Source organism: Gekko japonicus, unplaced genomic scaffold (genome assembly GCF_001447785.1).
Source record: "Gekko japonicus isolate JY-2015 unplaced genomic scaffold, Gekko_japonicus_V1.1 scaffold669, whole genome shotgun sequence".
Taxonomy (NCBI): Eukaryota; Metazoa; Chordata; class Lepidosauria; order Squamata; family Gekkonidae; genus Gekko; species Gekko japonicus.
In genome coordinates, this window is record NW_015167073.1 from 690,323 (window position 1) to 703,738 (window position 13,416).

Here is a 13,416-nt window from a genome sequence, read left to right on the forward strand (position 1 = left end):
GTTTTTCCCCCCATTTTAGGATACCTGATTTGGAAGTCCTGCTTGGGTAGCACTTGTAACAGTGCTTTTCAAACCTGGTTCCAGGAAAAGGGTTCCTCTGAAGCATAGCAGGGTCTACTTAGTCAGGAGATTTTAGTAACGGCAGACAAGCTTCCCTGAAAGACCACTAGCCCACAACGCTACTGCTCTTTCTCTGCTTTGAAATTTTTTTGCTACGTGGTAGGTAGACAGCATGAACACCACTTGGGGGAGGCAGAAGGTCTGAATTTCATTGCCACCATTTACAGTTTTCAGGGCGTTGGGAAGGTCTTTTCTCTGCCTCAGAGCCTAGAGAGAGCTGATGACCATCAGAATGCTCAGCTAGATGGACTAAGGGTCTAACTCAGCATACAGCTGCTTAGAACATCCGTATGACAAGCAAACAGATAATGCTTCCCACAAGACCATTTCTACCATCGACACATTTTATTCTGCAAAAAGAAACTGCCATGGAGCAAACTGCTGGATAGTTCTAGAACGAGAAAGGGTTTTTTCCCCACAAACAGGGCATGAGTGGACAAACCTTCTTGAACAGCTTACTAAAACGTTATATGTACAAGGCGCGGTGAGGGCTTCACAGCCAAGGAGAAAGGAAACGGCCCTTGATTCTCCCTTCCTTTATAACATGCAGAGAAAGTGCTATTAAAGCTAGTCCCCCCCTTTCCCCTCCATCAGGTTAGAATGTCCCGGAGGGCGGAGGGCAAGTCGGGGAAAGCGAAATGGTAACTGCTCTCCAGGGTCCGTTCAGGCACCACCCGCTGCCCTTCCAGCAACATGATGCTTCGCTCTGAACCAAAGACAGCGGAGACCACAAAGCCAGGCAGGGGCAGCACGGCGGGGCGTCGGAGTGCTGATCCCAGGGCTTGGGCGAAATCCTTGTTACTGGTGGTGACCGCGGAAGGAGCGACGCCGTTCAGGATCCCGCTGACGCCCTCGTGCTCCAGCGCATGGGCTATGATGCCCGCCAAATCCATCACGTGGATCCAAGGAAAAGGCTGCAGGCCCGACCCGATGGGCCCCCCCAGGCCGAGGCGAAAGGGCCACAGCATCTGGGCAATGGCTCCACCGTCTCTGCCTAACACGACACCTGGGAGCAAAACGGGGCGGGGGGGGGGAACGGGGAATCAATAATAAATCATTGGGGGATGGGAATATATATCCAGGGCTCTTTTTGTAGAAAAAGCCCAGCAGAAGCTCATTAGCATAATAGGCCACACCCAACAGCAGGAACTCATTAGCATATTGGGCCACACCCGTGACAGCACAGCTTATTAGCACATTAGACCGCACCCCCATGTCACCAGAAGTGTGCTCATCCAGCCACACCCACCTTTTGCTTCTTATTCTGTTTACCTTGTTTGTTGTCAAAACCCAGGGCCTTTTTTTGTAGCAGGAACTCCTTTGCATGTTAGGCCACACACCCCTAATGTAGCCAATCCTAATGAGTTTCTGCTGTTGGGTGTGGCCTATTATGCTAATGAGCTCCTGCTGGGCGTGGCCAACTCGGGAGCCAGCCGGAACTCCGTTCCTGTGCGTTCCTGCCCAATAATAGCCCTGTATATTTATATCTATTTCTCTCTCCTCATCACTGGCTGTTCCAGCTCCCCCCCCCACTGCCTCCTCCCTTCAGCTCTAGCTTCTGTCCACCTGGGAAGGGGGGACGTTGATTCCCCACATTTCTCCCCAACAGGGCTCCAAAGCAGCTTACAATATCATGTCCCTCCCAATGCACCTTGTCCTTCACAACAACCATCCTGTGAGGTAGGTCAGGCTGAGAGAGCTTAGGTCACCCAGTGGGTTTGAGGAGTCCAACCTCAGCTGCCCTGACCCAGGTGAGCCACTCTTCCTACACCACGCGGATGATGGAAAACTTGAGGGAAAAGGCATGAAGCTGTCAGCCAGCTCCCTGTACCACATCACAGGGTGGAAGCGTCAGCCTTCAGAATGGTTGTGCTTGGCAGGCAGAAAAGGCACCCCTGGACGATAGCGACATGGCCTCACGAGATGCCAGATGTCACTTCGGCCACCAAAGCAATAGCGACATTTTTGTGGCAGTGTGTACAATTTGGAGTTTTCTTTATACATGGACTAGGAGGAAGGCCCGTTGCGGCCCGAAATGCAACGGGCTTCTAGCAGAGGGCCTGGGTGAGCGTGGCGTCGTGGAGGAGGCGTGCTCCCCCCCTCCCAGACCCCCGGCCGAGTGCAAGGCAGCCCCTGACCCACCTGGAGGTGCGGGGCCGGGTGTGCGCCGGTCCCTGCAGGCAGTCGGCGGCGGGACAGAAGGCTGCACCATCGCCAGCCTGGCCCACAGCCCCTGACAGAGGCAGAGTGAGGGAGGAGGAGCGCGGGTTTGGCGAAGCAGCAGAGGCCGGCGTCAGGGCAGCAGGCGGCACACCGTGGAGGCCGGAACAGCCACCAGGGAGGGGAGAAGGAGGCGAGAAGGCAGGGCGCCGGGCGAGCAAGCCCTTTTGTCCGCCGGAGCATGCGCCTGCTCCGCCGCCTAGCAGCTTACTGAGTCGGAAAGGCTGGGCAGTGGTTCTATCGGAGGGTGGGTGGGACGTTGACAACACATGGGCACGCAGTCACCAATGGATGGCGAGACCTTATGATCGACAAGTCTCCTGGCCAAAGCCTGTGGGAGCGTGTTCCAGGACTCACACGAAATGAGCTTTATATATAAGAGAGATATTCTTCACTTGGTAAGCAAAATCTTTTGTACCTGGCCCCACTGTGTGGCTTTTACTATCCACCAAGTGGGGATTTTGCTGTTCTATCTAGCAATCATAAACATTTATATGACAAAGCAAAGTGTTCCAGACTTTGCACTTATTCGCTCAGTACAACAATTTTTAAGGTAGGCCAGTATTATTACTCCTGTATAGCAAACTAGGGTTGCCAGGTCTGGGTTGGAAAACCCCTGGAGACTTTGGGGGGTGGATTTGGGAGAGGGCGGGGTTTGGGGAGGGGCCTCCGCATGGCACAGTGCCGTAGAGTCCACCCTTCAAAGCAGCCGTCTTCTCCAGGGGAGCTGATCTCTGTCAGCTGGAGATCAGTCGTAAAAGCGGGAGATCTCCAGGCCCCACCCGGAAGCTGGCAACCCCATTGCAAACAGCGACACGCTGGGGAATGAGGGTTAAAAAGGGGAGTTACCCTCCCCATCCAGTGAGGCCATCACAGGGACGCGATTTGAACTAGAGGCTTCCCAGGTACCTGCTCCATCTCTGAACCACTATCCTACATTAGCATGGGGAACAGGCAGGGGATAAGCAACGGGAGTAGGGCTGCCAAGTCCCCCCAGGGGACGGATTTCCCCCCGCTTTGGAGGCCCGATTTCCGCCCCCGCGGAATCGGGCCCCGGGTGAAACCCCACCCCAGCGTGCACGTTACAGGGAAATGACGTCATGACGCCGGGCATGCTGGGGGCGGGGCCACAGCCATTTGAGGGGAAAACGGAAGCCGAAGCCGGAGACCAGAAGGAAGAGCCGCCACCACCGGGGTGCTAGGTAGGCCTACCCAACCCCTGAGAATGTGCCCATAGTTAGAGATCCATAATAGTGATTAGCACTACAAGTTGTAAAACCGCCCAGAGACCCCCATTGGGGGGTTAGGGCGGTATATAAATCGAAGGTTAAATAAATAAATAAATAAATAAATAAAAATAAAAATTGTGACGTGCATGCGGCGCGCACACGCTCCGGGAGCCACCCCAGAGTCCCCCACCGGCGAGGTAAGTCCGATTTGGCAACCCTAAACGGGAGGGAAATGGGTATACTTTACCAAGGCCCGGAAAGTTCTGTAGCTCAGTTTTCAGTTGCAAGTCCATTACCAGAATATGGTACTGTAGCGCGGTACTGAATATGGTACAGAATATGGTACTGTAGAATATGGTACTGTAGCGCAGCCTATAGGCTCTAGGGAGGCCTAGTGGCTCCAGGGAAGCCTGTATTGGAGTAGCTATCAGGGCCTACATTTCCCAGGTCCCCTCTGGACCTTGTGACTGGTTGTGAGGGGATCTGGAGGGAAAATGTACACTAGCAGAGGAGCCAGAGGGTGGTGCCTGGGAAGAAGGAATAAAAGGCCTTACCCAGAGTGGGAAGGCGGGGTTCACTCCCAGGGAGCAGAGCTGGTGAGGCTGCCGTGGAAGGAGGGATCCCTCGTCCAAAAGGGGCGAGTCAGTCTGAGATCAAGGACCTAGAGCAGCGGTTCTCAACCTGTGGGTCGCGACCCCTTTGGGGGTCGAACGACCCTTTCACAGGGGCCGCCTAAGACCATCGGAAAACACAAATTTTCGATGGTCTTAGGAGCCGAGACACATCCTGCATATTAGATATTTACACTACGATTCATAACAGTAGCAAAATTACAGTTCTGAAGTAGCAACAAAAATAATTTTATGGTTGGGGGTCACCACAACATGAGGAACTGTATTAAAGGGTCACGGCATTAGGAAGGTTGAGAACCACCGACCTAGAGAGAGCTAGGACAGTACAGCCAGGCGTGTCCGGATTTATTAATTTATTGATTTACCTGCTTTTACTTTGCTCATTTTCCCTACTTGTCCCTACATGCTTTTGCACTACAGTTGCTGTTAAAAAATCTCTTTAAGAAAACTACTTTGTTACTCTGCCTGGTTCTTCGCGCCTCATTCGGTTACTTATGAGGGGAAACCTGTTAGCAAAGAGCGTACGAAGGGGTAGGGTGGGTGGGTGCGCGGGGCCCTCCCCCAGGAGACCCCTACCAAAGTGGTGGCAGCCAATGCTCCCTAGAAGCTGTGGAGTCTTGTGAGCAAAAACTCTACTTTGTGAGCTACCGGCATTAAAGCTGTGAGCGAGTGAGTTGGCTACTGCATTAATTAGTTTGCTCTGGAGCCCTCCTTCCTGAGCTGAGACAAAAAGGTGTGAGCCAGAGGCTAAAAAACTGTGAGCTGGCTCACACTCACTCAGCTTAGAGGGAACACTGGTGGCAGCCTCGAGAGGCCTTTGCTAGCCACTTCCCGCGACAGGTATGTTTATGGAATTTCAGAATGGATGTGGGGTTTTTTTCAGAACTATGTCCGTATTAGACAGGACTGGGGAGGGTGGCCTGTTTTATGAGTTTATCCCAGGTATGGAAAAAGATGCTTGTGAACCAGGGACGGGGGGATGCCTCACATACCAAACTGCCTCAGATAAAAACAGAGCAAGGAGGACTCAGACCCCTATCCCAGGCACGGTCCCCTTGAACTTGGGGCCGACGCAAGATTAAATGGATTTGGGGGCCCATCAGCCAGTCAGGAATGGCTCCGCTGCCTGCTCCCTCAGAAGAAACTTTCAACCCCCGAGGATGTACTTGCCGGATCTCACCACCACCTGGCGCGTGGCCTGGTCGGGGACTTGAGCTGCGGCCTCCCAACGGGTCACCAGACGAGAGAAGAAGTCGAAGTCCCCGCCGGGACTATTCTCGGTGTATTTGGTGGTGTGGCTGGGCCGGTAATAGCCTTGGTGGGATACAGGACACAGGAAGAGATGGTCAGTGTTTGGCTGTAGTAGGGCAGATCTTCCCATTTGCCCCTGGTGCACAGATGATTTCTAGGAGATCTTCCTGTTCTTTTAAGACTCTAGGGGGACTGTGGCTCAGTGGCAGAGCGCCAGTCAACATGTTGATGCTGACACCTTCACCCTGTACAGGTGGAATGTTTGTGAGCATCCCATGTCATCACAGTGTCTCAGCAACGATTGGGGGGGGGGGGCCAGGCAGGCAAGTGAGAGGCTGCAGCCAGCGTTCTGCCCAGGACATCAAGGTGGTTGGGGTTTTTTGGGGGGCCATATTACACAGTCAAAACCGGTTGTACTCAGGACAAAGGAGACACTGTACTTTCATCCGGTGGGATAAAACCAACCAATCAGGAGCAAAACCACGCTTCAGCACAGGGCTAAATACCTACGCCGGTGACAAGGACCCAGGAGCGAGGTGGGTGCTCCGCTTCTGCAATGGCTTTCGCCAAAGTCTTTGTGGTCTCCACCCGACTGGCGACCACCTCCTGGCGGAAGGATTCGCTCCACCTGCAGCGGTAAGAGAAACCGACAGGGTGTCACAACCATTCTCGTCCCAATGCAGACGTCGGCGGTGCATGCGCACCCGAGAGGAGCCTGCTAAGTTGTCCTCCCGGTAACAAACACAGAGGAGAAAGGTTTGCTTTGTATTTTGGCAGCAAACAGGACCACGGTGTATAATATCTAGTAAAACAGTAAATCACCGTGTACAATTAAACAATATTTCTTGGGTTTTACATGCAATGTTTAGAATTCAATTATTAACAAGATTACAACAATAACACTGCAATATGCAACATAAAGCTCAGCAGTACATACAGAGTAATACAGTACTAGTTACAGACAAACGACGGAGTTCTAGTACACTATCCGTTTGCGTGTCCTTCTTCAGGTTTGTCATTCTGTTCTTATTTCTTCATTAGAATGAAGTGCAGCAAGCCATATTTCAAAATGCTAATTCCTATACGATTTTTTTGATGTACGCTACCGCGCTTAGATTCTGGTGACTGGGGAGCTCCTATGGCAAGCTCTCACTGAGGGAAGCTTAGCCAATTATGATATGCTGTAGACCCAGTCACATTAGAGCTTGCTATAGGAGCTCCCGAGTCACCAGAATCTAAGCGCGGGAGCGTACATCAAAAAAATCGTATAGGAATTAGCATTTTGAAATATGGCTTGCTGCACTTCATTCTAATGAAGAAATAATTACAGAATGACAAACCTGAAGAAGGACACGCAAATGGATAGTGTACTAGAACTCTGTCGTTTGTCTGTAACTAGTACTGTATTACTCTGTATGTACTGCTAAGCTTTATATTGTATTTTTGCAGAGCAGAAACTGGCCGTGCATTGCAGGAGGTCGGGAAGCTCCTGAGGTTTTGTGCCTGCGCCCACTCCGCCTCAGTGCCCACCCTCTCCCTTGGGTGTCCACTGCCTCTTCCACGGGTTTAACAAGACTGGGGATTCCTCCGGTCCCACCACGCTTATCACAACTGGCATCCTTTTTGCCTCACGCTATTAGCACGCTAGTAGTACGCTAATAGTATGACTATTAACACAACAAGAAGAGCGGCTGGAAAGTTATATTCAACACCGACGGCCACGGGAACTCATCTGGAAGTTACACCTCTGCGGGGACTTACCTACGAAGGGGATTCAGGACGTTTTCCCCAGCTAGGTTGACGGCACCTTCACAGGGGGGGAGCCCCAAACGGGAAAGCTCATCCTGGGGGCAGAAGGAAGAGGAGACACAGGACCGGTCTTTCATAAGAACATAAGAGACGCCAATGTTGGATCAGGCCAAAGGCCCATCCAGTCCAACACTCTGTGTCACACAGTGGCCAGAAATACCAGGTGCCATCAGGAGGTCCACCAGTGGGGCCAGGACATTAGAAGCCCTCCCACTGTTGACCCCCCCCCCCCAAGCACCAAGAAGACAGAGCATCACTTGCCCCAGAGCCCCTATCTATACCTTGTGGCTAATAGCCACTGATGGACCTCTGCTCCATATGCTTATCTAATTCCCTTTTGAAGCCGTCCATGCTTGTAGCTGCCGCCACCTCCTGTGGCAGTGAATTCCATGCGTCAATCACTCTTTGGGTGAAGAAGTGCTTCCTTTTATCCGTTCTAACCCGACCGCTCAGCAATTTTATGGAGTGCCCACGAGTTCTTGTATTGTGAGAAAGGGAGAAAAGTACCTCTTTGCCTACCTGCTCTTTCCCATGCATAATCTTATAAATAGGTCTTTCAAATGACACACACCTCACAGCTCTCCCACCCAGTCCAAATCTGTCCCTTAGTTCTGCAAGAGCAGATGTGCTGTAGCTGCATGAGACCTCAGCTAGGGCTGGGGAGTCTCAGGTTAAACCAAAAAGCTCTTCACAGCTGCATCCACACAGCAAAGGTTCTCCAGTTTCCCGGATGCCACAAAAGCAAAGGCAACAGAGATTCCCTACAAGAGTTTTCTACGCACACAGTCTTCCATCTGCCACCATTAGGAAGCAACCATAGACAGTGAAAAATTCAATGAATACCTTACTAAACTGCCTGTAACGAGCATGACAGAACTGGGGGCCACTCCGGAAAAGGCCCTGCTGTGGGGAGGAGCACTCAGATCAGAATGTCGGCAGCCCATCTAAAAATGCAGCATGCAAAACTCTTCCTGAGCTGGAGCTGAACAGTGAACGTAAGAACATAAGAGAAGCCAGTGCTAGATCAGGCCAATGGGCCTATCTGGTCCAACACTCTGTCATCACACAGTGGCCAAAAACACCAGGTGCCATCAGGAGGTCCACCAGTGGGGCCAGGACACTAGAAGCCCTCCCACTGTTGACCCCCCCCCCAAGCACCAAGAAGACAGAGCATCACTTGCCCCAGACTGAGAGTTCCTATCTATACCATAGCCACTGATGGACCTCTACTCCACGTGTTTATCCAATTCCCTTTGAAGCCGGTCCATGCCTGTAGCTGCCGCCACCTCCTGTGGCAGTGATTTCCAGGTGTTAATCACTCTTTGGCTACAGCTTCAAATACTAAATAGAGTGTTTTGTTAACAGCTGGGGAGCAGGGCCAGGACGATAAATGGCGGCCCCCCTAGTCTCCTCTGGAGGGAGAGTTAGCAGCCCTAATAGGAGGAGGAAGAAATAAGAAGAAAGGAGGAGGTGGTGGATGGTGGAGATTGGGTTTATACCCTGCCCTTCACTACCCAAAGGAGTCTCGGAGTAGCTTACAATCTCCTTCCCTTCCCCTCCCCACAACAGACACCCTGTGAGGCAGGTGGGGCTGAGAGAGCTCTGAGAGAACTGTGGCTGACCCAAGGCCACCCAGCTGGCTGCACGTGGAGGAGTGGGGGAATCAAACCCAGTCCTCCAGATTAGAGTCCGCCACTCTTCACCACGACCCCAAACTGGCTCTCGGGCCTGCAGGGCAAGGAGCCCAATCTACTTAGAGCTCAGAAGCTAAGTGAGGTCGGCACTTGGATGGGAGACCGCCAAGGAACACTCTGCAGAGGAGGGCAATGCCAAACCACCTCTGCTCATCTCTTGCCTTGAAAACCCCTTGCTGGGGTTGCCACAAGTCGGCTGAGACTTACTAGCCACCTCTAAGGGGCTCAGAACAGTGTAGGTGATTTGCCTCTCTCATCCATTCTGTCTCTACAATTCACTGGGCCAGTGATGGTTCCAGGGATACCCAATCAACTTTATGGCTTGGTAGGGAGCTGCGGTGGCTCAAGTGGTTAAGACACTGAACTGCAGGCTGTGGAAGGTCAGTAGTTCAGCAGTTCGAGACCCGGGTGCCACACGATAGAGTGCGCTCCCATCTTTAGCTCCAGCTCCTGCCAACCTAGCAGTTCGAAAGCAAGAAATGGCAAGGAGATAAATAGGGACCACTTCGGTGGGAAGGGAACAGCGTTCCATGTGCCTCGGTGTTCAGTCATGCCGGCCACATGACCACGGAAACGTCTTCGGACAGCGCTGGCTCTTAGGCTTTGAAACGGAGATGAGCACCGCAACCCTAGAGTCGGACTCGACTGGCTTTCCAGCAAGGGAAACTTTACCTTTACCTTTACTAGGGAACTGAACCTGTTGCCCCAGACCCTCGCTCAACACCCTGACCACTAAACCCCCCCGGTGGCTCTCACACACAGCACACGCTTCAGAGGAACAGTTCACCCAATCCCGCCTGAGTCCTGGCTCAAGCTTAGACCTTGTCACATACCCAGGTGATCCGGTCCTTCCCGGGATGGCGGGAAACAGCGGTCACCTCATGCCCACGGCTCCTCAGCAGCTGCGTTAAGGCTCGGCCCACAAATCCGGTTCCGCCCCCTAATTCAAACATGGAAGTGATCTCTGTGAATGTACGTTTCATGTTACAACACAAGTCCAATGTTCCCTTTAAGCTGTGGAGTCTTGTGAGCAAAACTTCTACTTTGTGAGCGACTGGCATTAAAGTGGTGAGCGAGCAATTTGGCTACTGCAGAAATTAGTTTGCTCTGGAGCCACCCGTCCTGAGCTAAGATAGAAATGTGTGAGCCGGAGGCTAAAAAACTGTGGGCTAGCTTACACTAACTCAGCTTAGAGGGAACAGCGACCACAACACTGTTAACACAGCATAGCTCTGTTCGATATGTTAAGGGCACACCACCACCTCTGTCGTTGTCTGGTCTTCTACACGCACCCCTGACAGCGGCTGGTGGGGGCACAGTGGCGAACAGAATGAGAACCTCTTCCTTCTCACAAACTCACTCTGGGGCTTTAGACGTGGGCACTCCTTTTTCACCTCAGCCCACTGTCCGTCACATGGAGATAATGCTACTGGCATACCCGGTAGGGCTGTGGTAAGGATTCTGAGCTGTTAACACAGCATAGCTCTGTCCAAGTGTTCAATAGGTTAAGGGCACACCACCACCTCTGTTGTTGTCCTGTCTTCTACACGCACCCCTGACAGCGGCTGGTGGGGGCACAGTGGCGAACAGAATGAGAACCTCCTCCTTCTCACAAACTCACTCTGGGGCTTTAGACGTGGGCACTCCTTTTTCACCTCAGCCCACTGTCCGTCACATGGAGATAATGCTACTGGCATACCCGGTAGGGCTGTGGTAAGGATTCTGAGGCAATTGTGTGTGAAGCGCTTGAAACCACAAAGAGTGCTCGATAAAATGCTGTGTTCCGTTCTTTGCGTGTGACATTTTCTGCTCTTTCTCCAAAGAGCTCGGGCTGGTACACATCATTTCCCTCTCCACTCCCATTTTATAAATTCCCGTGAGGTGGATTGGGCTGGCAGACAGCAACTCGCCCAAAGCTCTTCAGGAAGTGACAGGGATCTGACCCCAAGTCTTTCCAGCCCGAGGCTGCAAATGTAGCTACAACACCAGTTTGGCACTCGTCTTTAGTGGAAGGGCTCAAAATACACCTTGTTTCTTGGAAGAAAGACTGGATAAACATGACATTTAAATACACATTATATAAAAATATGTGAAATTTAAATATAATAATACACAACTGGTGATGGAAGCACAAGGCTGCACAGCAAAATCCATCTATTCTTCCATAAAATACCAATCCATAGCTGCTGGTACATCCCTAGTTTTATAGGGCTGTGGACAATTGTCAAGAAGATTTTAGCCGATCAGCCATCCAAACTTTCACAGATTCATTAGCAGAAGCAGGAGGAGGAGTTGGATTTATACCCCGCCCCTCACTCAGAGTCTTCGAGCAGTTTACAAACTCCTTTCCCCGGAAGCTTGCTGGGTGACCCTGGCCCAGTCATATTCTCTCAGACCACCTTACCTGGCATGGTCTTCTTTAATATGAAATGTTACGACTTCCGCACACACTGTTCTCGGTTCGTCAGGGGCACATTGGTGTAAAAATATAAGGTATTGGGAATGATTTCAGGATAACACTGCATCTACGTATTCTGCAGCGTCAAATTTGGAAGGTATTGGGAATGATTTGAGGATAACACTGCATCGACGTATTCTGCAGGGTCAAATTTGGTACAGCAGCCATATTTTGTTTATTATGGCACACTGTCATCTATCCAAGATCCTGGATGCTGTTTTGCGTTATTGTATTATAGCCAATTGTGATTTTAGGGATGTAAATTTTTAGGGATGTGGATTTGGTGTAGTGGTTTAAGAGCGGTGGACTCTAACCTGGAGAAATGGGTTTGATTCCCTACTCCACATGCAGCCTGCTGGGTGACCTTGGGTCAGTCAGTTCTCTCAGAGCTCTCTTGGCCCCACCAACCTCACAGGGTGTCTTGTGGGGAGAGGAAGGGAAGGAGATTGTAAGCTCTGAGACTCCATCAGGTAGTTATGATGTTGATTTCTCTCTTTGTGGTTGTAGGCTAGGTTCACTGACATTTAGTGTATTATCGTTTTATGGCAATGTGAATGTGTTTGATGGAAAGACACAACGAACGTCAATAAACCACAAGCCAGCAACTTTGTATTAACTTATGATGATGATTTCTCTCTTTGTGGTTGTAGGCAGTGTTCCCTCTAAGCTGAGTTGGTGTGAGCTAGCTCATAGTTTTTTAGCCTCCAGCTCACAGATTTTTGTCTTGGCTCAGGAAGGAGGGCTTCAGAGCAAACTAATTTATTCAGTAGCCAAATCACTTGCTCACAACTTTAATGCTAGTAGCTCACAAAGTAGAATTTTTGCTCACAAGACTCCACAGCTTAGAGGGAACATTGTAGGCTAGGTTCCCTGACATTCAGTGTATTATCGTTTTATGGCAAGTGAATGTGTTTGATGGAAAGACACAACGAACGTCAATAAACCACAAGCCAGCATCTTTGTATTAACTCCATAGCCCAGAGAGCACCTGTGCAGTGCAATTATTAGATCCCTAGAATTATAGCTGAAACCTAGAATGTCAAGAAGATTCTTATGGCCTAAAATTGGTTTGCCTGCTGAGGCAATGCTTAGAACAGGATCGGAGTTCAAATCCTCACTCTGCCACGGAAGCTCATTGCATGACCAGCCAGACACGCTCAGCCTCACAGGGTCGTTGCAACGCTCAAATGAAGGGGGGGGGGAGAGATGTGCACCATGCCCTGAGCTGTTGCATTAAATAAATCAAATACACTCAAAGCGGCCCCTCCCCTCCACAGCCAACCGAAGGTCAACCCAATCTGCGGACTTGTCTGCAACAGAGCCAAGCAAATTCGGTTTGCAATCTCAACCTTTCCTCGCACGCGTCCTCCTTGGAGGAACTCACCGACTATCACTCTCATGGCCAAGGCTGCGGATCGCGCAGGCGCAACGAGACCCCACGAAGCCTCCTCTAAGCAAGGTGGTGGTGGGGGAGACCATAGAGATGGAAAGGGTCCCGCCGAGACTCTATCCTAGAGCCGGTTCAAAAAATAATACTCCCAGAACCTACACTTCCGGCAACCATAGGATATCCTGCGAACCCAGTGGCGTCGCTCTAGAGCCTTGGCGTCTCTTCTCTACGGTCCTGTCGTCCTGGTAACAGCTGTTCCCCCCCGGAATGACACTTTACTATAGAGTGTCAAACCCCAGAGCGGCAAATCTTTGCAAATCAGGGAGACGAGAGGAAGCCTGAAGGAAAGCCACGCGGGTCCCGCGGAGCAATCCCGGCCAAGGCCTTATCTGCAACATTTGCCGGACCTTCAAAGCGATAGATCTCCCCCCTCTCTCGTCGTAGGGTTGCCAGCCTCCAGGTAAGGCCTGGGGATCCCCCCCCCCGCTTTCACAACTGATCTCCAGCTGACAGAGATCAGCTCCCCTGGAGAAGATGGCTGCTTGGAAGGGTGGGCTCTAGGGGACCCTGCGGAGGCCCCTCCCCTCCCCAAACCCCGCCCCCTCCCGGCTCC

At 51.5% G+C, this 13,416-nt stretch overlaps 2 protein-coding genes across 2 annotated transcripts in view; one reads left to right on the forward strand and one right to left on the reverse strand.

Annotated features, from left to right (window-relative positions):
- Positions 1–506: 506 nt before the first annotated feature.
- Positions 507–12,919, reverse strand: SDR39U1 (short chain dehydrogenase/reductase family 39U, member 1). Its single transcript, XM_015412752.1, has 6 exons — positions 12,798–12,919; positions 9,789–9,895; positions 7,214–7,296; positions 5,959–6,080; positions 5,372–5,515; positions 507–1,126 (listed from the first exon to the last, which is right to left on the reverse strand). Exons 1-6 carry the CDS (start codon positions 12,811–12,813, stop codon positions 711–713), a joined length of 888 nt encoding a protein of 295 aa, XP_015268238.1. The 5' UTR covers positions 12,814–12,919; the 3' UTR covers positions 507–710.
- A 171-nt stretch (positions 12,920–13,090) lies between these two features.
- Positions 13,091–13,416, forward strand: part of EMC4 (ER membrane protein complex subunit 4) — a 5,525-nt gene continuing 5,199 nt past the window's right edge. Inside the window, exon 1 of the mRNA XM_015412750.1 lies at positions 13,091–13,263. The gene's annotated coding sequence lies outside the window, so the exon portion shown is untranslated. The remainder of the gene's footprint in view (positions 13,264–13,416) is intronic.